We start from the raw sequence: 24,219 nt of genomic DNA, 5'->3' as shown, positions 1-24,219 counted from the left end.
ATGTCCCCTCCCTCATTCAGTGACTCCGGCAAGGCCACGAACCCCTGCGGCTGACCTGCACTTGCAGACTCTGAAATAACGGGCTCGATTTTTTACCCCCACAACCACAAGAGCTGAGCAGCTTCTCACAGTGGAAGCCTAGCTTCTAAATATTATCAATTAATCCTGTTTATAAGTTCGTTTTTTTTTCCCCCAGAGATTCTTGTTAAGTTGCTCACAGCTCTTGCAAAAGTGGGATGATATTTCCAAGCAGCTGTCATTCCTTAATTAGTCAGCCTGGAATAAGCGCTCTCCATCCCCTACCGGGAACGGCAGCGAGAGCGAAGTGATAACAATGGGTCTAAGCAGAGACGTTTCCCGTTGCCTTATAGTTGCTATAACCCAACTGAATAAAGTTACACTGAGAAAAGCTCGTCTTTATTTTCCCGAATGGTAAAACCAGCAACAGCAGTAAAATTTACAAACTGCTTTACAAGCTGTAGAATTTTAAAAGGTTGTTTCCCAAAGATTTGCATCCCGTATTCCTCGCCTGATTCTGCAGTAACTTCAAGGCTGCTTTAGCCTTTCTGCTACGCAAGGCCTCAAGTCTTTGGAATTTCTGTGAGATACAGATGAACACGGCAAACAGGTTCAAAAGTTACTTGGGGAAAAAGAGGTATTGACAAGCGTAACTACACAGAGCTCATTTCCTTTAGAGATTCTGAAAAGCTTCCAAAATAAGAACAACCATGAATGACCCCCAAAGGCAAAAAATTAGGTATTACAAAACTTCAGAAATTGCAGTTTCAATTAAGATCCTCAGATAGCTGGTAGCAACTAAAAGCGCCATCTCCAGCATAATAGTTCCACATATGTATGATTATATGACATCAGGTGCAAAAGCACCTTAGTTTTTTCCGTAAATAAATGGCACTCGGCCTGCAAGGCTCATCTCACTCATGAGATACAGGAAAGAAAAAAAAAAAAAAAAAAGCTGCATCTTTTCTAGCAGAAATCTATCAAACCTGTACGGGCTAACCAGATTTCTACCAGATTTGCGGTAGCTACAGGCAGGTAACGCTTGGGTTTGCTCCGTGCTTCGGGACTTGGGAGTGCCTTTAGTCACTTAATTGACTCCGAAGAGAAACAGCATGGTGCAGCTTTGTTCTTTAACCCAGTTTTAGTTCCAGTATCGGGAGAGCAATTACAGAGCGATAGCAGTAATCCTGGGAACTGGGACAAGACACACAAGTAGCAGCAGTAGCACCTAGCAAGGCAGACAACACTGCTAAGTTCCTTCCATGAGAAGCTTTTCCCTTCCAAAGAACGGGTTCACAGGATACAAAGGATGGGTGGCCAAAACTAGGCAATAGCTGTGCTACCGTGAGAAACAGAATAGCAGCCTTCAATTACTACGTTTTCAGCTATAATGAAAGGGAAAGTGATAGAAAACAAGAACTTCTGTTTCCCACTGCCCTTGAGACTATACCAATAATTCTGACCTGCGTTGAAGACCAAGCTAAGTCTTTAAAATGTAATTTTTGACAAAATTCCCACTCACTGTAAAAGATAGCAGGAAGTTTCGGTTAAAATTACAAAATAAGCAAAACAGTTCAGCTAAACAGGCTCTGATCTCCTTTAACAAATCGCATCTACATCTGACTTTAGAGAAGTTGAAGAAACGATAAAAAATAACTAATACATACTTGGATATCTTGAAGTCACACACAGCAGGTTAAGCTGGAGCTCTGTACGCTCTAACTGCCTTCCGAAACCAGCTCTGCCAGCGCAAGGGCTGCTGAAGGTATTAATTACAGATTCAGCCAGAGGAGGAGAGGAATCCACCATCCCAAGCGACAGCTGGACCACATCAGGAAGGCAGAGAGCTTGGGTAACCATCTTTACTATCTAAAAGCAATGAGCATGTGTCCCTCATGGCTTCCTGCTTTTAATATAGCTAGAAAACCCCAAATGGTTTAAAGTATTTCAAAATGAATGCAAGCCTCTCCTTCGGATGTAATGGTCACCGTTTTCTAATCCAGGAACCTGTTAAACAGCGTTTATTAACAATATCTTGATACTTGATCAGGGACAGGAGGGCATCTTCTCCTTTTAACTACTGAGAGACTTCTAACATAAATATACTGTAGCACAAACACTAAATGAAGCTGGAGAGCCACTAACTTGAAACTGCACAAGATGCGAATCAGCTCTTCTCAAAGAAAGGACCGAATCCCCTACTCATCGCACCCCTCAAAATCCGTATGCACCAGCCTGCAAAGAAATGCAAAACCACCAGAGCGTTTCCGAAAGCCAGGTCAGAAACAGGCGGTCAGTGACAAAGCCTGCTTATCCCAACCACTGCGAAGACTCATCGCTTCAAACATTTCCTTTGGAAGCATAGATAGGGGCTATATATGAAGGGAACGACATAAAAGATTCCTGTATCAAAGGAGTAAGCATAAAAAAGTACGGACAGTTATTTAAATCTGGGCAATAAAGATGCTTGGCTTCAACAGAGAAGACATCACCAGCAACAACACGCCTCCAGCTATGGGTCTGACCTCGCTCGGGTTGCCTATAGAAAATGGTTCCTTGCAATATTTCTCCAGTAATTACATAACGAGATAAAATAAGGTTGTTTTTTTTTCTTAATTTACTGAAATAATCAAGTCATACCTTTATGGGGAAAAAAAAAAAATTTCCCTCGAGAAAAATACAAAATAGAGCCCGTGGCCAAATGATTTCCCAAATAAAGGGTTTCTGAAAACACGTGATGGAAGATAAACTCGATCCGCTGTCCACAGTCACTATAAAGCACTTTGAAAACAAAGCTCCAAGGTTCATCAAGTTAAACTTGACTTAATTTCAGGTAGTCCTGCGACAAGCAGGGAGCTGCACCCGATGATCCTCACGCGTTCCTTCCAACTTGAGATATTCTACGATTCTAACTTGAAAGTTAACTCTGCTGACCATGGACATGTCTATACATGACATCTATATTGGTAACTGCTTGGTTCAGCTTAAATGAAACTATTTATGTAAGCACTAGGGATCTGCACAAATTAAGCTTAAAACGCTTCATTTCTTACCTAGCTAGCTCTTCTCCCAGTTGCCGGGTTTTATTTTAGCAGAGTTACTGCTGGAAGTTCCAACAAAAATATACTTGAAATATTAAAAGAGTCTACCAAGATCTAACAGCTGAAGGCAAAATTAGAAAAAAAAACCCTCGTCCTGAAAATAAGGCAGCTTTTTTATTTGGCCTCTGACTAACCACCAAGAAGTTTACAGGAAGACAGGGTAAATTTAGTACCAGCAGACAGTTATCCAGTTTGTGTTTAAAGCCTCTAAAAGCAAACACCGTAGATTGACCGCAAGTTGTAAATGTCATGTTTTTAAAAGATACCTAATGGTTTTACGTACCCAGTTTGACACGTCTCAAGGGCCTACTTTTAAGGAAGTTTTGTCCGGATCAGTAAATCCCCCAAAACCACCAGTTGCCTGCTCCTGTCTCTCTGCTCAGAGAACAAAAAAATCTCAAGTCGTTCTTCACCGAAATGTTACAGAACACTTATATTTGCAGGTTCGAGAGAATACGAGCAGGTAGCAAACAGGGTGTCTTGTTTAATCGCTAATGCTTTGATGACTGGCAATTAGTACCACTACTTTAACTTTGTTTTTAAAATACCAGTCTTCACCTTAACCTCATTACAAAATTAATTTGCCGGTCTTCGGTAAATACGTAACCACCTGTCTCTTAATATTCAGTATGTCTGACTTAACATGACGTTAATCTCAGAAGTCAGACCAGCGTGGGCCGAGTCCGCAGAGGACTGAGCTACGTAACTTGCTTTGAAAATGATACTATACATGAAAACAATGGGAAGTTGAGAATTACTATTCTGATCCAATTCCACGAAGCTCTAAAGAAGGGCTCCGACTCCACCGCAGAGCTTTTGGTGACGGCACATCCTTTTCATAGGCAGTTGTAGGCACAAACTGCAGTCTCAAATTACCCAGCGGAGCAGTTAATTTGGTAATTCATACCCCAACCTGCGAAGCACAACTGCTGATGAAGGACGGACCATGACAGCAAATCACCCTGCTGGCTTTTAGAACTTCAGAAATAGCGCAGTACAGATTCTCATCAAGATTAGGATAAAGAAAAAAAATAAAATTATTCACTGGTTAAACTAGCAGTCGATTTAGGATGTAACAAGAAATAATAAAAAAAAAAAAAAAGTGCTGCTTTTGCCCGAGTTACCAGCTATCTTCCAGCACGCCTGTATTCCCACTGGGCAAACAGACATCGCTAGGAAAAAAAAATACAATTATTACAGTCCCAAGAGACACCCCGTGTTTTCAGCAGCAGGTAGAGTTTCTAAAATTAGATGGGGAGGATGCTTTTGTTCCATCAGTCTATTTAAGTTCTCCGTGGTTGGGGCTTTTTTTTGTAAATACGCAGTAGGTTATTACTTTTTAGGCGAGGGCTTACCTCAACAGGTACCGCGGGATCATGCCTAACATATTCCCTGCGTAACTGTTTCCAACACACCCCAACTCGTCATTCAATTTTCCGAGTGTCTGGAGTAAAGAGTCAGTAATCAAGAAACTGCCTGTATCCATCCTATATTAATATGTCGTATTTACAAGGACGACGAGTACCGAATTGTGTAATTGTAGCAATTTGATGACTCATCCCTGCACCATTCCCAGCACCGAAGCATGAAGGATTTGCACATCATGCAAACTATTTTGCTGAATATAGATATTTACACTGCCCCAAATATATATATATATATATTTTTATTTTTTTTAAAAATCACTTTCTCTCCACCTGCCCCATAAAAGTGAAAGCACCAGGTTTTACGCAGACTCAGCTTACTAAATAAAAATGGCAATTGCCGTTTTAAATTCGGTTAGGCAAGGTGTGGTCGGGGACCGCGTTAAGCCTTGCTGTAACATTTTCCACAGTGCCTACTTGCTCCCCTCAAGCTGGGAGCTGAAAAAAAAAAAAAAAAAAAACAACCAAACAAACCAAAAACTGAATCAATAATTATAATTAAAAAAAAAATAATTCTGAGGTTGTAAAAGAGCATCCAGCAGTAAGGGGCAGCCAGCAAGTCCCCCTGCACTGCCCCGCCGGAGGCTCATTGATCTTGTTTGCCTTCAGATGAAAACTGGCTTTATTTTCTAACCAGCTGGACTCGGCAGGCCTTTCCCAGCCTGACAGGAGGTTTAATTACACCTGCAGCTTACAAGCGTTGCTTGGTTTTCAGCTGTCTCAGTTCGTGCCTTTAACTACCCGCTCGCTCAGCTTTCTTGGCAGATGCGGTATGCGTGCAGGCCATCAGCAAGCCACACTTTTGGCCAGAGCGGAAAATTCTCAATATTTAAATAGTATATTAAAGCTTATTATAAAGCTTAGCACCAGGCTTATCATTGATATCACTGCAAACGGTTGCGATCACGGTCCTGAACCAGTTCTGAATTAACTTGCGCAACTCTAGAGTACGAATACCCCAAAAGAGAAATCCTCTCCATCTGCAAATAGTAATTATAACGGTAAAATGTTTACATCAGAAATACAGCTATGACAAACTGGGCGTAGAAAGGTTCGCAGACACTAGGAGCAAGGTACTGATTTTCTTTTTTCCTTTTTTTTTTTTTTTTTAATTAAGAAACATTACCTGAAGTTCTCAGCTACAATTACTATTACTGGTTTTGCACTACCAATATCGCTAAAGCTTCATCTAACTAATTTTCCAAATAAACCTGCTTAGGCAGAACCTATCTGCACTTCTAATCTCCATCCATCACGAAGTAAAACAGTTTTTCCTCCGTACATTTAAGACTCGAGGGAAACTTCAAGTGGCGTTACCTACACAGCGAACTCTTTGAAACTACTGAAGAAAACGCAACAATTTTCAGAGCTCCCGCTGCATCGCAGACGCTCGTCCCACATTACAGATTTATTCAGACCATTTGCATCTACAACTATACCAAAAGCTACCCTAAATAACTGGATTTTGTTAGGCAGTTAGGAGGATTAGCTATGTCAAGCTTTTTTTTTTTTTTTTTTTGGTATAATGGCAACGTGAAGTAGTATTTACTACCTTAGAAACTTTCCTAATGTCTAGTAAAGAGCCCCTTTAGCTTTTATTTCCCATATAAAAAAAAAAAAGATCACAAACGAAAACCTGAAGGTAAAATACTGGCTCAACATTATAACAACTTTTCTTCCTTCCAGAGCAGATGCAAAGATACCTCTTCAGCTTCACTCATCTATTCATTTATAGGACTTGGAAAAAGGAAAACAAACTATTTCAAAAGTTGCATTTCCCTGCTGACTGCTCCCGTTAGTCCATCCATCGGAACGACTTCAAGCCAGGGAGTTTCAGCACACAGACAGCAGCCGATTTCAGGGACTCCAGAAGCAGCCGAGACATTTCGGAGCCAAGTGATGCACCCCTACGAGGCACTATTTCTGCCTTAGCGCTCCCGTTCCAAAGCCCCCAGCCAGCTTGACGTGCCTCCTACAAGCCAAGGAGCCCAAGCGGAGTATCGTCACCAAAAGCGTTTCTTCGCACTGCGTGGACGCCCCGAGCCAGGTGGACGGCAAAATTCAAATGACACTTCGCCCTGGAAGTCCTACGTTTTCCTCTGCATGGGTAAACGAGGCGGAAAACACACCACTTTCCCCTACACAATTCAAAAGCCCGTTAACAGTATTTCAGATTAAAGGGAGGGTAAGTAACATCTCCGAAGCAAATTTTAGGCTAAGCTAGTAATTAGATGACTTCAGATTCATCAAAAATAAATTGGCCTGTGTTAAGATTAACTACATTGGCTGCCTGGTGCAAAGTTAAACTACTTCAAGGGTTATTCCTAGATTCCCAGAGGGAATTTAGGTTCAGATCTCTGCTGCTGGTTCCACGTGAAACCAGCTCTATCCAAAATTAGTTGCCTCGACGTGCCGGCCAGCAGACAAGCACAACCCTCAACACCAAAGTGTCTACAAAGCTGTAACGTCCCTGAGCGACAGGACACTTATGGGCATCAAAAATAACCGAGACTGCAGCCAGTTAAAGATCCAGATCATTAAGCCTTTTTTTTCCTCATATGCGCCACTGCTGAACACATCCACTGGCGCTCGTTACCTTTTTCCTCCCCTAAGATCTAGGAAAGATCTGCAGCCCTTTAATCCTTGAGCAAACCAATAAAATGGAAGTACTTCCAGCTTAAGGAAAGTGGCTGAGCAACAAACACCACATATCAAAGCACACATAACTGAAGAATCATTTAAAAATAAGCGAGTCCAAACGATTACAAGCCCACAGCCACAAATTCCCTGGCATTAAATACTAATACACTAGGACTGGAGAACAAAAAGAAGTTTTAAGCTTCAATTAAACATTCATTACTTTCCTCCAAGCATGCATATGTATTTTCTCTAATTTTTCTAAGAATTCTGGCACTTCTTTCTCTACGTCTTTCTTCTTCATCTCTACTTCCTTTCTCTACATCCCTTCTTGCCACCAGAACTACATCAAGATTTCCTCTCATTCTTTAGTTTTCACTCTTCCGCAAGGATCAGCAAAAATTTAACCAGATTTTGAAGACTTCTATACGAACATTTTTTGTAAAAGTTATAAAAAGGTGATTCAAAAAACACTGAGAAATCCAAAATAATAAAATTGCAGTATCCCTCAACCATTTTGTCTTTTGCAAAACAGATGATATTTGCACACGAAATACAGAAAAATAATCCACCACAACAAAATATTCAATAAAACTAAAGCCTAAAACCAGTCGGCTACTTCAAGAGACTCCCATGCTGTTGTAAGTCCATTTTTCTCCTCCAAAGATGTAGGGCAACATATTCCAGATTTGGCAACTCGTGAAACCATATCAATCCATGTCAACTATTCAGGAAATCCTAATCACTCATTAATTGTCCGAAACACAATCTTTTGTTTATACACAATTTCAATTTTGTGTTTTTCCAATTGCCGATATCCAAGCAACCAAAAACCTGGCGAAAAAAAAAAAAACCTTAACTCAAAAAAGGCTGCAGACTAACTTCAGCTGAAGAAAGAACCCTTCAGGAATACACAATGTGGAAAAAATACCCAAATGATTTTTTTTTCAAATACGAACTCGGCCTTGCCTGGGGTTAGCCAGACACTCTGCATTCGAGCGCTGGTTTTATCTAGGTATTAAAAGGAATGTGCAATTGCATAATTTAGATTTCACATGGTTTATATAATGGATGTCTAAAAGCTCCTGACCTGTAAGGCCAGCACCACTTCTCCCCCTGTGACTTCAAGATACAGTTGATTAATAGAAGTACATCGTTATAATACTCTCCAGAAAAGGATTTGAGAGCGGGAGGAACAGTTGCTCAATGTCTCGGGTTCCTCTTTGTGGAAGATTATTTTTAATCTGTACCGCGTCAGTGCCTGGCTTTACGTTACAGCACACCATCTCGTAGTGGCGTAAACGAAAGGTGGCACGGGGCAGCGGATGGCAAAGGCAGGGGACAGCTGAGACCAACGTATCGTGCAACGAAGCCTTGAAACCCAAGCTGCGACCACCGCGGCGTGCCAGCGACCAGCTCCTCGCTTCCTGAAGGCAGCTGGCTTTGATGTCACTTCAACAGGAAAACCGCTGTACGGTTCTTCTCCCTCTGAACATCTATCCGCTGAAGGACCACTTTGAAGTTAGCAGGGCTCAAAAAGAATTTAATAGATACTGCAGGACAACATAAAAGCCTCTGCAGTAGAGCGATGACAATCACTTAGCAGCAGGCATCCTACCTTTTTACTATTCAGGTACTGAATTCAAAGGCATTTAGCCTAATTCTTATCATTTTTCCCCAACAACACGTACTTACATATAAGCTTAAGACTTTCAGACTACATTTGCTCTAACAACCCGACCTCAAGTGTACAGAACTGTACATGCATCCCTGCAACATGATGGTAAATATTTTTTCAGTATTATATGCCTTGAATAAATTCTCTGGTTCAAGGATCTTCAAAAGCAGACACTCTGATTTTCAAAGTTCAAGCGTGCATTCAAATTCTGCAACCATATATACAACTTTAAAGACATCTTCACTTGATCCTTGTTTAAGTGATTTTTTCAAGTAGGGCTTTTAATTATTAGCTGCCGAGTCACCCAGAGAGAGAGAACTTTAAAGTCGTTTCATTCATTAGTAATCTTTTAAAAAATTTAATTTAGATTTTTTTTGTATTTTCTATCAAATTTAAATTCTAATGGGCCTAATCCATTTAGTACAACGACGTTCGGCATTTATCAGTTATAATGTGCAAGGAAACCCAGCTGAAGTGTCCACAGACATGCCCAAAGATGTTTGTTTTCATACACTTTATAGTAAATATTTAGCAGTTTACTTATTCAAAAAAAATATAAAAAGGTGGAATGGATGCAAAAAACCCCAGGTCAGAAGTGTAGTTTGGATCATCCCTAAAGCCTGGCTAAATAATTGCATCAAAAATTGTGTGTGAACTTGAGGAATGCCAAAATCATGTAAGAATTAAAAAGCAAAGAGTTCAGCTTCAACAGCTGAGAGTTTCTAAAGCCACCGGTGCAATGTCCCTGAATGGAATTCAATACTCTCAAAGTAAGTGAGAAGGTTGGGATGAAGCTGATTTATTTTTATATTATTTCTCTGGGGCAACAAAGGCAACTCAAACTTCTGAAGGATCTGTAAAATCCACTTGCCCAAAGCACTGGGAGACCAAGCTGTGCCTTTCTGTAGCGGGGCTTTGCAAACACGACTATTTTGGCACAGAAATATTATGCAAAGAAGTAAAAGGTTTTGGTTGTAATTCCTTCTCTGCCGTACCACTTCTTCCATACCTGACAGATGGGCACTGGCAAGATACGCTCAGTCCTGCTGGTGGGTTTGTAGACAGCTGTCCTCTCTTCACTCCGACGCCTCCTTTGATTTATTTGGATTCTGCCACCATTTCAAGGGATGACAAAAACCAAACCACTAATGTGAAGACTCTCATGTGCCACAGCCTTGAAGACCTACAGAACAACTCATCAGCAAACCTAGGAACGGCCTGACTGCTAAGCGCCCCAGGAACTTTTCACACTGAAAGAATACATGTCCTTATGACGATTATTCTTAGAGTGGAACCATTAATATCAGCAAAATCATTACTAACACTGGTACCAAGATTGCTGCTTAACTCCCCACAAGCGAGGGATGCGATCCTCCTACTTGTGATGTTTCTAATGAGAAGTCTGACAGTGCTGTGCGAGGACACCGCAGAAATGTAATTTCAACCTTAGTGGGAAATATTTGATTATATTTTTCTGTTTGGTTGAAAATTCTTCCCTGGGAAATCGACCAAACACCTGTAAGGAAGAGGACCAGATCAAAAATACCTGGGATAGACTGCCTTGCATTTCCTGCTCCTCTCCTGAGACAGACTGCATTCCCTCCCAGCGCAGCCGTGGCACTACTAGAAGGCAGGCAGAGAGCAAGGCACGTTACCTAGCAAATTTCTTGGCACCGTAACAGGATCCGACAGCAAAAAAAATCCTCTTTTCCAAAGGCAACTGAGAAAGCACACACACGAAGGTATGGCCAACAACATCTCTCCACTCAAAGATGTAGTTTTCTGCAGATGCATCGCAAGAGGTATCAGGGATAACAGCTCCTGCCCACTATGCATGAAATATATTAAGCTTAGTGTGACTGTGTTTGCTTTTCTGAGGAAAATAAATTTATGTTTGAAATAACGCTCATCTGTTGCGGGTCTAAGCAACAAGTCCGGATTTACCAAGGCAAGGTCTAGTATCTTGCGTTGATACATGAATCCATCAGGAAGAAATGTACTTGCCTCCTTAGGGACACATCCCTCCCGGTCTGAGAGACGATAGATTGTGATCTCTAAATGGTACAAGAGAGAAACACTAGCACAAGGCAGGCAAGCAAGTCACCCAAAGGAATATGGACCGGATCTCCAAGCTCATGTTACGTTTTCTACATTCGGAAGTCCCTTCTGCAGCAGACAGCGGCTTAGTGACATATCTCAAGAGGGAGTCATATCACCACTTCCTCCTAATCTCTGTGATAAAGACTATTGATTAAGTAAATTACTAACTTTTGAATACCGGCGACTTCTGAAGAAAAGACAAAGGTGAGAGAACTGCCCACCAACTAACAGCCAGAGGTGGAAAGCTGTTCAGAAAGAGAACCAGGCTCCTGAAAAAAAAATCACTCTTCTGCTCAAGCAAGTTTGGGGATGAAGTGTACAATCCTGAGTGCTCTCTAAAATCAACAAAGTCCATAAAAAGCACTCATTATGTATTAAGTTGCCTACACCAGCCAAACCCTTTACCCACAAGAAAGACAGGTTAGAGGTTGGCAGCCCTCAAACAGCCCCTGCGGAGAGGCCACTGCAGATGACCCCAACCTGCAAAGCACTTTCCTGCGAAGCCGGACCCCTGCAGCAGAAGCCAGAGTCAGCTACAAGTGACTGATGCGCAGCGCGTCTGGGGAAAACCGGGAAGGAAAACTTACAGATATTTACTCCATTTGCTAGCCTTCTGACACCAGGGAACACGCTTCTGCTCCTCAGCTAAGGAAACCAGAGAAGAGCTCTGGTTTGTAGCTCAATACTAGCTCGCTGGCTGAAGTTTAAAGTCGTCTAGTAAGTAAACACCCTCTTCTACTCAAAAATAAACAGTATGAATTGACCCAATAAAGAGAAGGGCTCTCCTCTTGACCCTAAGAAAAAACAGGCTTAGTTAATAATTAAAGTCATAAAACTGAAAGCACTCGGCTACACAAAGGATGACTGAAAAAAGGCTTATCATAACACTTTCCTTCAGACAATAAATCATGCCTAGAAAAACAACAATCCCTGCGTTTTACCTTTACTTATCCTATCGGTGCCTAGACCTAACGACGAGCCACGGCCACACCACCGGGAAGCCCCACCAGAAGCTGCTGTCACCGTAAGAGAGTGCAGCCAGAGACGTACCTGGCTCTTGGGGAGCCCCAGTTCCGGGCACTCCACTAAAAGAAACACACCGGGATACTGGAATGTGGTCTGGCAGAGACCACCAGGATGGCCGGGCACTGGAGCACAAGGAGCCGGAGGGGGGAGAGGCGGGGAGGGAAGGGGGTAAAATGCAACGTGACCCTTTGCAAAGCACTTGCAATACATGCAACTAACACCCAACTGAGCTGTCACGTCAGTCCTCAGGGTCTGCAACACATAGTAAGAACTAGAAAAAATAAAAAGAAAAAACTTATTACGAGAAACTGCTGAAAACAAAATGCACACGGCTATTAATTTTGAGAGGAGGCTCCAGCTTCAGCCAGAAGAAACAACAATACTGGGAAGCTGCTGAGGAACAGAGGGAGAAGTGGACCTTCTTCCACCGGATCCATAGACCGGGAAATCCAGGCCATCTCATGGCACAAAATGGCAAGAGCCCTACTGCATGGGCATCTTTAATTGCTTCTACAAGACTTACCCTTAGTTTTAAAGCTTTCTGCCTCAGAAAGAAGTCTGTTTAAAATAGAGGGACAAGCACAAATATTTCAGATGTTGGAGAGAACATTCTGTTCCTTTAAAGAAAAGGAATCAAATATGCTCTTCTTTCTAATGGACCTGTTGGCCTGTTTCCAAAAAGAAATTGTTAACGGTCCCTCTGTTTTGAGGCAAAAAAACAGAAAACATGTCAAAGAAGTATTTGTAAATTACTTCAAACCTAACAGAAAAAGCAAAGCAGTTGCCTGGCTATGACAACTCATTTCAACAGCTGCACAGAAGAATAACATTTTCAAAAGGATGCGGACTACACAGCGACAGGCTTTTCATCATTTTCCGATCTGTGATTTCATGCACCATAGGAAAAGGTTTTAGCAGAGTGCATCTACTACACTCACTGTCTTTTAAGAAGACCGCATCATGTCTGTGTCCGAATTTGTACTGTGAAAAAAGGACGATGAAGTTTTCATGTCAATAAATCTGAATTCTCAGCTTTCAAACACAATTTTTTCCAACTATAGTTTCTGTTGTACTTCCTTCTGGTATCTAAATAGAAATATCAACCAACCAAAGCTCAAAATTAGTCAAGAATAACAAACAGAAGCTTAAGCAAGTGAATGCTAAATCGTATCTTATCAATAAATAGAAAGATAAACTTCCTCCTTTGCGCCTCAGCTCAGCTGTGATAGCACCGAGATTCCTTAGTGCTAACAAATAACTTCCTCCGCAGGGAACGCTATTGTAAGGAATAAATATTACAACCCTAATGCTCCAGAACTCCACTTGCCACTGGCAAATAGTCAGTTCTTCTGGTTCTTCTGAACAGTAATAAATTATGAATTGGCCAATTCAGAAGGCTTTTTAGGACCGCACTTTTGTGAAGACAGCTTCCAGTTATGGAGAGTAAATCAATACACTCCTGTCTTAATCTATAAGCAGGAATGACACCGGCAAGAACTAAGTCAATGTCACCTTCCTACTGCTTGTCCATCACCAGGACACGTGGTGTAAGAATGAAAATGCAGATCAAGGAAAATCTCTAGAGCTGGACATCCCATTGTGCAGAAGTCAAGGATAAAGGACAGGTAAAGTGAAGCACGCTATCGCCTACGGAGCACTGGGTGAGTGGGCTGGGAGGAGTCAGGGTAGCTCCGAGCCTGAGAAAGCCGCTACGTGAATTGTAAGACCTGACCTCTGGAGGAACAAGCCGACTTCTCACACTGGAAGCGAGAATTTCATTGTTCCTGTAGCGAATCAGTGCTCTGGTAAAGCTTCCAAGCTACACATCCCACGCGTGAACATAAAAGGAAGAGCGGGACTTTACATACAATTAAGCTGAAAATGTTATGGACAATAAACGGAAAGGTGCAGAAAAAAGCCCCAACAAATTGGTGGGGTCTAAATAAGCAAGAAGATACGATACAAGAATAGAGATACGATGGTCTCTAAAAAAAGTCAAGGAAAAGCGTAAGTGAATACACGGAAGAAAGAGTCAGTTGAGCAGTACTTGGTTAGTAGGTTAATTTCATTACATCTCTCTAATAATTTATACCAAAGCATTATTTCACCACATGCTACATTATGCAATAATTCAAAGCGACGTCTGGGTGCTTATCTTCTGCTGTTTAATGATTAGTCTTTAATTCACACTGGAGATGTTTACTCACAGGACTGAGAACCCTAGACATTTCTCTTTGCGTGACAGCACTGCTAGAGCTATTTCCCAAATCAGCATGACAAAATATTTTCAAAACCACGGCGACGCTTCACGAGGATGAAGCTACGGAAGGTGATGCACCCATAGGGCTGCGTTACACAACTGGTAATGGAACCAGTTTGTCTAAAGACCTAAATAAGAGACCAGTATGCTTTTAATCTTGCAGTCAAATCCATATCAGAGAGAGGATGAAAACACTAGCTATTTGAATCCAAGTGTGTGCATAATGGTAAGCTCCTTGGTACAAAAACATTATTAAAGATAATTAAGGAGTTAAAAATGAGGCCTCAGAATCTATAGTAGTTTCAAGTATTATAAACTGGCTTTCAACCTATATTTTTCAATACAACAATAACAAGTGATAGTAAGTGTCAAGGACTTTATTTCCAAATAACATTAATTATGCTGAAAATCAGAATAGATGAGAGTAAACTTTCAAGTATCACAAATGGAAATATTTTTTAATAAACAATCTCTTTCTTTTCTCCACTCACTAACAGCTCACGGACTGCAGAAAGTAAGTATTTCTGCAGTAAACTACAGGAGCTATGAAGGTATTTTATGGCTTGAGAAAAAGCACAGAATACAAAAGCCAGACTAATTGTGGAGAATTGGAACACTACCTCAAATTCGCTGGCATCAGTGGCTTAAATGTTACAGCTTGATTTCAGAAGAGCCTAATTAGGTTTTATGATTGCTAACAACACGGTGGAAAGGCAAGAGTAAATCTAATCTCTGCTTTCTTCTTTTAGACTGATGGTAGATTATTCTTGAAGCCTAAACGTTTGAAAAAGCCCTAAGACTGAACAAGAGCCTCCTGAAGAAATTCTACAAGGCTCCGGATTTCCCCCACCCCGCCTTTCTGGTCCATTCACTAATTACTCTAGACATAGAATACACACCGATACAGCTCCCAGATAACTTCTGTGAATCACTGAAGGCCTTCTATATTTCCCTTCTTAAACTTCCTATTAATCATCATGACGCTAATTGAATGTGTGCTACAGAACAAAGATCTCCTGGTACATATGCCCGACCTGTTTTTACATGTGGGCTTATAGCTCAGGAAACAATGAAGGGCAAGTCATGGTACCAAAAATACAAAACGGGGAAAAGCAGCTGGTGCCACTTTCACTTCCACATTCCCCTTCGGGCATCACTGAGTCACACGCCTGAAAGGAGAAGCTTTTTTTTTTTTTTTTTAAAAGTATCTCCCACAGATGCTTCTAAAAGATTCAAAACCTCTTACTCCTGGTTGCACTTCTACAAAAATCAGATTTTTTTTTTTTTTTAAAAAAAAGCACCTTTATTTTGGAACAAAATTTAAATCAACAAAGCTCTTTCTACACCTTACCAAGCAGTGTGCCCCACGAGTGCCTGCTCAGGACAGTTACCCCTCTTATTCTCTACACCACCCACCAGGAGGGTGCAGCCAGCAGAAAAGCAACACGCAGAGGGGCCAAACACCCTGGTGAAATCCCTCACAGGCTGGAGACACAAAATTTGTTCTCTCCAAACCCTGACCTCCCCAAAGCTTCAAAGCAATCCCACCAGCCTGAAGAACGCGGTTGTCCTTGCAAGTGCTTTACTATTACTAAAATTTGTTAACCCTATTAGCCGTAACTATCATACAGTTAAAAATGTTCTGGGATTGTTAAATTGCTACAGCTACATGGAGCAAAAAGCCTACACAAATTAATGGGTAGTACTTCAAACGTGGTTTTTATGAAAGCTGACAGATCTGTAACAATTGCGGAAAACAATACAGGTTTGAGAAATTTTTCAGTGACACATTCTGACATAACAGCTGCATTAGCTATGGGTTTTAATTATATATGACACTTCATCTGTGTGATAACAGGTTTCCAGAACTCTGCTGTATAAAGCAGTACGTTCACGAACAAACTGTTTTGTATTTTATCCTGCAATCAGTATTACCAACAGAAGTTTGTAACACAATGTATTCTGCATCAATTAACCTACAGCTCAGCCTGGTCTGAGTGTTCACTGTTTCAGTTTACTGTTAACTACTAAGTACTTAATGACAGATACCGTAACAGAAAGAAAAAAAAGCGTTCACAAGAAACAGGTTCACTATTGTTTCAATTGAATATGTAGATTTTGCTGTTTGTAATATTGTTTTAATAAGAAGTTCAGTTGGGGAAAAAAAAAAAACCAAACAACATTTCATTTGCCATGATGTACTAACTGATGAGAAATTTCCAAAGAGCTGATTTATAAGAAACTTGGGGTAGTCGTAAAGTTCTCAGATTCGTCATTAAGGAGTCCTTGCAATTCCCAAACCAGGTATGTCAGAGCTGCTTGCCTTGCCTGCAGCAGGGAACCTGAGCTTCTTAAGGAAACTCCTAGCCCGACGAGTCTTTTCGGAATTCCCTGCGTGGGGGTCCAGCAGCCAGCCCTCCCCGAGGCCTGTAGCCCATGAAGCCAAGACCTACACCTACCATTTAAAAGACAATTATTAACTGCACAACTGCTCCTTTTGCTGAAATAGTTCTCAAACTGTTAAATACAGTTAGGCATAAGTCACAAATTCAAAAGCCTGGCAGAGAGAAGGTAAAAAAATTAAGCAAGAAAGTGTAGGATTGCAACCAGGGCTGCACCAAAGAACAGCCTCGTGCCAGCAAAGCAGCAGTTGTTTCCAGCTCCCTGCTCACGTCCCTCGCCAGGGTTCATTAACAAGCCTTGAAACGATTCCCGGCCCATCCCACCACGCTCCACCCAAACTACCCTCAACATCACCATCCATCTTAAAAACAACTACGATCGCTTGATGAAAAATTCTAACATGCTCTTTGGGCACTGACAAGTTAGGTCCAAGGAGAAAAACATTCAGAATTCTCACTGAAAAAAAGTTTTGTTTTACTTTTCCAGTGAGGGGGTGAATGCTGAGGATCAGGCAAAGAGAGCAGGAAGATCTTACATTAAAACTAGCTTGTAAATATTCCCAAGACAGACAGCAAACCTCTGTGACTTTGCCTTGCCATGACTATAAGCATCTACTGCAACCATTGTTTAGCCAAGAGGTAGTGGCAATTTCTGGAAAATTGGATTGTCCATCTATATTTCTGTCTTGGTCACGGGGGTTCCCCCCCCCCAGCCCTTTGAATAGTGTTGCAAAATCGGAAACAGAAAGCATTCAAACAGAAACACATGTTTGTATTTTAACAGAAATTTTGAAGACATTTTTAATTCTGAAACTCAAATTTGCTGGAACTCAAGCGGCCACATTCTGCAGGCAAGAGAAGTTTTGAAATAGGCGGTTACTCTCTTAAGGCAAGACATTGGCGTTATCCAGTGTCTGAACTCCAATGGACTGACTGCAAACAAATCTCCATTCGTGTTAAGTTTTCATTCACAAAAGCAATTTCTTTTAAGTATTCGTTTCGTACACATGAAAGACTGAACCACTGAATAACGCTATTATGTTATAAAAGATACTACTATTAAATAATAGTTATGTTCTGCTAAAAAGGTTACATTCAGAAACACTGTAGGAAGTGCCGCACAGTTACTACCCATGTTCTGCATTTTCTTTCCAAGGTAAATATCCCGGCAGTTCAAAATTGTTAACTGGTATCAAAATCTCCCTTTTTATACTTTTCAATCCCTCCCAAACCAGCGAAGAAAGAGCAGCAGTTCCCCCATCTATAAATTACGCAGGCTCAGCTTCAACAGCTTTACTAGAAGAAAAACAACAGAGAACTCGAGATTCAGTGGTCTTCTATGCAGAGTAAGCCCCCCATCCCTTGTTCTTCACTTTTAAAGAGTTAAGAAACTGAGCTGACAGAGTAACCCAACGAGCTCCAGGACTCCATGCTAACTATTCTGCATTCAAACATGCGCAACGACTGTAAGGTAAGGCTATAACCAGGTTCCCGCTTAGTAGAAAATAAAAAGCTTATCCTCTCTGAATTAAATCACACAAATATTACAGGCCAGTCAGTTCATTGCAATTTAAAAGAAATGGCAAAGCTCGTTATTTTTGTTTTAAATTAAATGAGAAAGCAAAACGTAGCAGGCAACATGCACAACTATGCTACTTATATCACAACTTCAGTAAACAGGCAATAAAACACAAAAGCTCGCCACCCCCCCCCCCCCAAGAGCCTACTGTACAGAAAGCCCTCTTAAGATTCACTCCTAGAATGCAGTTAAGTAGAAGATTTCAGAAAAGGATGCACAAAAAACATTTAGCAGACTTAACAGTTTGATTAAACAAGAGTCCTGAGAGTTTAAACAAATGTTCAACAGCATACGCATAACATTTACAACAAGAAAGAAGAAAGGCACCTGGAGACATCTGACACTGGGCATGCTCTGCAGGCATCTCAGTGCGCACATGCTCTCTACCAGGTTGGAGCAGCCTAGCCACAAAGACCTTGGCACAGAACACTGCAGGGTGACAAAAAGGAAGGAAGAGAAGAAGCAGTTAGATGCCACAACAAATCACTCAAGGCAGGCAACTCATTAGTATGTTAACGTGGGTACTTATCTATGTTATTTCTACATTAATCACAAGGTTAGAGGCCAAGGGTAAAATAACGACTGAAGATCCTTTTCAGAAAATAAGCCATCCCTCTGCCCTACCAAGGAGAACGAGCTGATTTTCCTCATTTGCAACCTCTTAGTGCCCAGCTCAACATCGTGACGTCCTACCAGTCGTTTTGGAGTTGTTAGAGTTGGGGTCCATCAGCTGAGCATCCCTGGGAGACGCCTCCCCCAGCGAACCCGCCCGGCCAAAATTGCCTTTTTACCTTTGCAGCCGCCCGCCAGGAACAGAAGGGCAGGAGCTCGTCATCAGGGTGGCAAAGTCTTTGGAACACAACCCGGAGGAGCTTGGGTAATTAAGGTTTGGCAGCCCGCACTGTCTCAACTTTCTCAACCCATTTGGGCGTGTTTATTCTGACAGCAAAGCCGACAGCAACGTCTGAGGTTACCTGGGACCCTGACACAACCAAAAAAATTAAGTATTTTTAAAGGGGGCCAACACCTAGCTACGTTCAAATTGCAAGACCAAGTTCTGCTTAGTCGAGATGCACAGCACCCTGATTAAATGGGTTATTGGGAAAAAAAAATAAATTGTATTCTCAGTTGAGGGTATCCTAAAGCCAAATTATACCTTAATTACATTTATTACTCGCTACACCACCCAAACCAGAAAGAACCAAGCTTAACTACCAGACTCCACATTGCTGACACCAGGAGTTAGGAAAAGGTTGGAAATCCTTTTTGTTTCTTTTCTGAAGCTGAAGAAATTTGATGCAGACAGACTCCCCAAACCTTTTATAGCTCAATGATGTTATTTCACAGTTCCTTTTAAGGACAGAACAGTACATGCACTACATAACCATCAGATAAAGTTCGGGAAAAGGATTCAATTAAGCACTATCAGCGCACAAACCCAGCTCTAAAATTTGGCACAGACTTAGCTTTCAATATTTTTCACCCGGGCTTCCAATTTAGTTATAAGAAACACCAAAGCTTTAAAAGAAAAATCCCACAGAGATGAAAGCTGTAAGTGGAATAACGGGAGGTGCAGAGTCGGGGACAGCGGTTTGTGCCAGCGCCGAGGGGAAGGAGGGAGCCCGGAGCAAGTGAAGAGTTTAAAAACCTTATTTTTGTTTGGTTTGTATCTTAGAAATAAAACAAAAGAAAGCCTAATATTTTCATCTCAGCGCTAGGGAGAGAAATTAAAGCAAAATCAGGAGAAGAATGACCCTAACAGCAGCAAGCCACACGGGAATTCTCTCTCCTCTAATCCAGCAGGAAGGCTGCAATTCCATAGGGATATTCTGTACTATGCATTTGTCATGTGATGATTTGGTGTATATACCTTATGTACAGAGGTAAAAATAAACATATTTATGCTACAGCGTATTCTTCCTCCAATATCAAAATAAATCACAGTTTTATATTATTAAAAGCTTAGAGAAATATGGTTTTTCACTTAGCTATCGAGTAATTAATCCCACATAGCTATAATTACTTGGCAGTAATTCACTTTGACACGTCCTCACACAAACACTCGAAATTTAGTTCCCAGAATTGTTCTAAGACAGTCAACCAGTGACATTAGGGAAACTACCTTAATTTCAACGAGACACCAAAAAATAAAAGGATTTATATACTTTTAAAGTTAGGATATACTGTTCAAACCCACTGATCCTGATATTGAAGATGCAGGATCTTATATAGACCGCTTGCAACTCTGCTTCAAAACAAGCGTATATAACTCAAAAAACTTCCTTTCTTATCTGTTTCATTATTTAATCTTATTTGACACAATACCCAAATGGTCTTTCCGCAACACTGAACCATCGAAATTCAGTGCACTGCTGCAGGTATTTGTTAAAGACCCGATAAATTTTTGCATTTTTAAACATACAGGCCCAATAAAAAAAAAATTTGAATTCTGTTCACATCACTTAGTAAAAATCATTCATTAAGAAACACCACAAAATTCTCTCCTAAGATTTCCAGGTAAGATGTACAAAAGCGTGCATATAATCTGTATAACGAACCTACACCTACAGGAGGCCACAAATCATAAGCTAAAAATCACTGGTTTAGGTTATTAGACTGTGTTTTCTTTTAGGAACTGCTCTGGCCAAGTAAGGCAAATTGTAAGAACTTAAGAGAAATATGAGTAACTTGAGAACAATTTTTTAATTTAGTTCAAAATACATTAGACACAGAGGCCATTTCCATGCCAAGTTTAAGCCACACAAAAACCTTTCCACACTATTACAAAACCCTGAATAAAAGGATTTATAAAAATCACTGGACACTTAGCTGTAGCAATAATATTGCACAATGCTACAAATTAAATATTGCGTTCTACTTCACACTGAAAGAGGAATGTGCAAATATTTGTGTGCTTCACTGACATGTTATTTCTTGACCCTGCTTGCATAGGAACTGTCATGAATAAAAGCATAATAGTGTACTAAAGATTTAATTTTCGCATAACAAGAGCCTGAACTTACGCCTTCACTTTCCACCCGCCTTTTAATAAGCGCCATTTAATAAAGTTTGGGAAAGGGAAAATGACCCCGGCCAACAGGCAGAATATTAAATGCACACGTAAGACAGCGTCAATCCTGCTGGCAGGCAATAGAAGCGTACAGCCTAAGATAAGGCAAATCAAAACTCAAACTTTAAGGAACGTACTAATTTGCCATGCAGAGTTTTAATCGACTCCCATTAGGATCGCTGTGTGTTCATCTGAACGCACTACGGGCAGGGGAGGAGCTTTACAGCTTCATGGCAAGGAGCAAATGATGCTGAAAGAGTAAAGACAAACAGAGAAACCCTCATCTGACCTTTTAGATGCCTTATGTTTGGGAAGATTAATACATTAATTTTACCATCAGATGATTGATTTTAATTCTATACACAGAGAACTCCTTTGGCGGTCCAGCCTCAGGAATTACATTTCGAGATTTAGGTTTCAATCCGAAATCTCAAATTTAGGAAACCCAAGCAAATGTTTGCATTTATACTCAAAACTATGAATTCTCAGTAGTATCAGCAAAAAAGGAATATGCTTCAATGCCTTTAAAGGCCAGGTGCTAAGAACTTCTTATAGTAATAGTAAAGTACGCAACAGCATTCTTCCAATAAATCAACTTCGCAGGTGGTAACTTTTAGAATAGAGGCACACAAATAAAAACCAAACAAAAAAAAAAACCCCCTATCAGCCCCTGAACAATCCAAAGTTTTCATTCACTTTGGACTTCTCATAGGTGTACAGCACTGCCGTTTTGTTAACGCACTGTAAAACGTCCAGAAACCGTTCATTTCAGGGCATCTGAAATGAGGAGCTACGTCCCCCAGAAATCCTCACACTTTCTTTTCCCTTAAAAAAAAAAAAAAAAAATTAAATCACCCATTTATCCTATAAAGCCCGCTAAATTGCTCAAGAAATGAATACGGACTATAGCTTGTGCTCCTGATGGAACTAATACATCTTTGATATCCAGGGATGGCAACACTGCAGTGTCATAATTAAGAATGACAGCACTTACATAACCAAGCCTAAATGCTGGAAGTTTTATAAAGTATTAAAATTACGGCCTCAGAACTTTTCACTGCGTTCACTGCATTTGTACAAGATAACATAAGGAATCAAAATCTTTTGGTACGTTTACAGTTTGGGAAATTCTGTTCTTAAGGCAAAAATATCCTTGCTTTTGAAAAATCAGTTTCTAGACAGAGCCCAAAAAAGATTGGCAAGGGGAGGCATTTTGGAATTTCAAAGAAAAACACAGTAAAACAAATGAAGGAGCTAACTGACTCCATTTTTTTTCAAAGAGCATGACTAATTACATTAATTCACTCCTCCTGCAACAACTTTTTTCTTATGCAGTTTATTACAAAACTAAATTGAACATTAGAACCTAACAAATCATTAAAGTGTACAAATCCTAAAGTCTGAAATGTTTTTCCCAACGTTCTCCTGACGACAGACCAGCTCCTCAGTAGGGTTAGTTCACGTTCTGGGTGTCCACAGGGCTACAAACAGAGATTTGGATGGGCAAAAAAGGTACAACCAAAAAACTCCAACCTTCATTCTGAATTCTCTACAGGTTTTTAAGCTATAAGAAACTCGCGTGCTATCCGAAATTTTAATTTACTGTTTAGTTTCCTGTGATTTAGGCCAGGACTAACAGAACCGATACTTCTTTATTTCCATTAACACTTAATATTGATAAATTCATAGGGTGACTGCCGTTACTTAAAACTCTCTATGGCTGGGAATGCCAGACACGTTTCCCAGTAGCTCAGAACGAATGGTGGGACAGAGGTCTTCTGAAAAGCAAACTCAGACTTGAGGGCAGCATGCCCCTTTATGAAAGCTATATGCTTCCCAAATCAAATTTAATATCAAGCTCAGATCTCAGTTTCTCAAAAATCAGCATTAACGATAATCAGACATTAAAAAAACCAGAAAGCAGCAACACTGTTCAAAGGCCTTCAGTATTATTTTACACTCGGCAGGGAATAGTTGCCAACTACTCAAACTCTGTCCCCTTTTGCTAGCTGGGATATCATCCAGATCTTACCTGCTGTTTTTACTTTAAGAGATTTTTATTCAAAACAGTGACAAGCAGAACAGTGTTGAACCAACTAGATATCGGAACGAGCAGGCTGATTATTTGCAAGAGGTGAAAAAGTAAAAATGTCGAAGTGCAGTCTTAAGTGTGAGCACTTAGTCAGCAATAAAGTGTGGGGGCATGCACACAACACAAAGATGGGTGTTCCACAAGCGACAGCCTGGCTTGGCACGGTAACGCATTTTGGTACGACATTTAATACCTTTGCCGAGGTACCCCAAAACAAAGAAACAATTTACGGCAGACCAATAGTAGCACTTTGTACTCTTCCTATTCTCATTTCAAAACCAAGTTGTCCCTTGAGAGATGCAGTGTATTCACATGCTCCATACAAGTTTGTTGGATTCGGTGCCGTCACATCACCACCTTTTCCATGTCCAAAATGCAATCTCACGTCCAGTCTTGAGTGTCTGATTTGGAAGGCTTTTTGAGTACCATTCGTACAAGGTATTTCCAAAACCCACGGAGTTTTACATACGCATTCCAGTGTTCTGCTTCAATTTAAGAACAGCTACGTTCTCAGGTCAAGAAAGTTGTCTTAGATGTAATTTACTCCTGCGTTTCTGTCCTTCGATGAATGCAAAAGCGAATTTCTCAAAAATAGGTATCCACAGCGTGGCAAACTCATTTTAACTTGTGAAATGTTTTTGATTATTCCTTTATTGTTACCAGATCATTCTAAAAAAAAATAAAAATAGGTAGCCAACAGCTGAGTCACACTTCCATTAGAAAAGTCTGTTTAGCTAAATGATTGCCATTCAAAATAAAAATCGCTCAATGTTACAACCTTCCAATAGCCATTCAAGCTCTGCACGCAAGCTTCTTGCATTTGGGGAAAAAT

The 24,219-nt window shown here is 40.7% G+C and overlaps 1 protein-coding gene across 5 annotated transcripts in view; it reads right to left on the bottom strand.

The window, feature by feature from the left end:
- FBXW11 (F-box and WD repeat domain containing 11) overlaps positions 1-24,219 on the bottom strand; it is a 75,112-nt gene that overhangs the window by 39,364 nt on the left and 11,529 nt on the right. For 3 of the 5 annotated variants that reach the window (XM_074603504.1, XM_074603505.1, XM_074603503.1), the window contains one exon: positions 18,553-18,654. The exons of the other annotated variants lie outside the window; for them this stretch is intronic. In XM_074603504.1, coding sequence (XP_074459605.1) covers positions 18,553-18,603 — 51 coding nt within the window. In that variant the 5' untranslated portion in view covers positions 18,604-18,654. The remainder of the gene's footprint in view (positions 1-18,552; positions 18,655-24,219) is intronic. 5 annotated transcript variants of the gene reach the window in all.

Source organism: Larus michahellis, chromosome 11 (assembly GCF_964199755.1).
Source record: "Larus michahellis chromosome 11, bLarMic1.1, whole genome shotgun sequence".
Classification (NCBI taxonomy): Eukaryota; Metazoa; Chordata; class Aves; order Charadriiformes; family Laridae; genus Larus; species Larus michahellis.
This window is presented reverse-complemented; position numbering and strand designations above follow the sequence as displayed.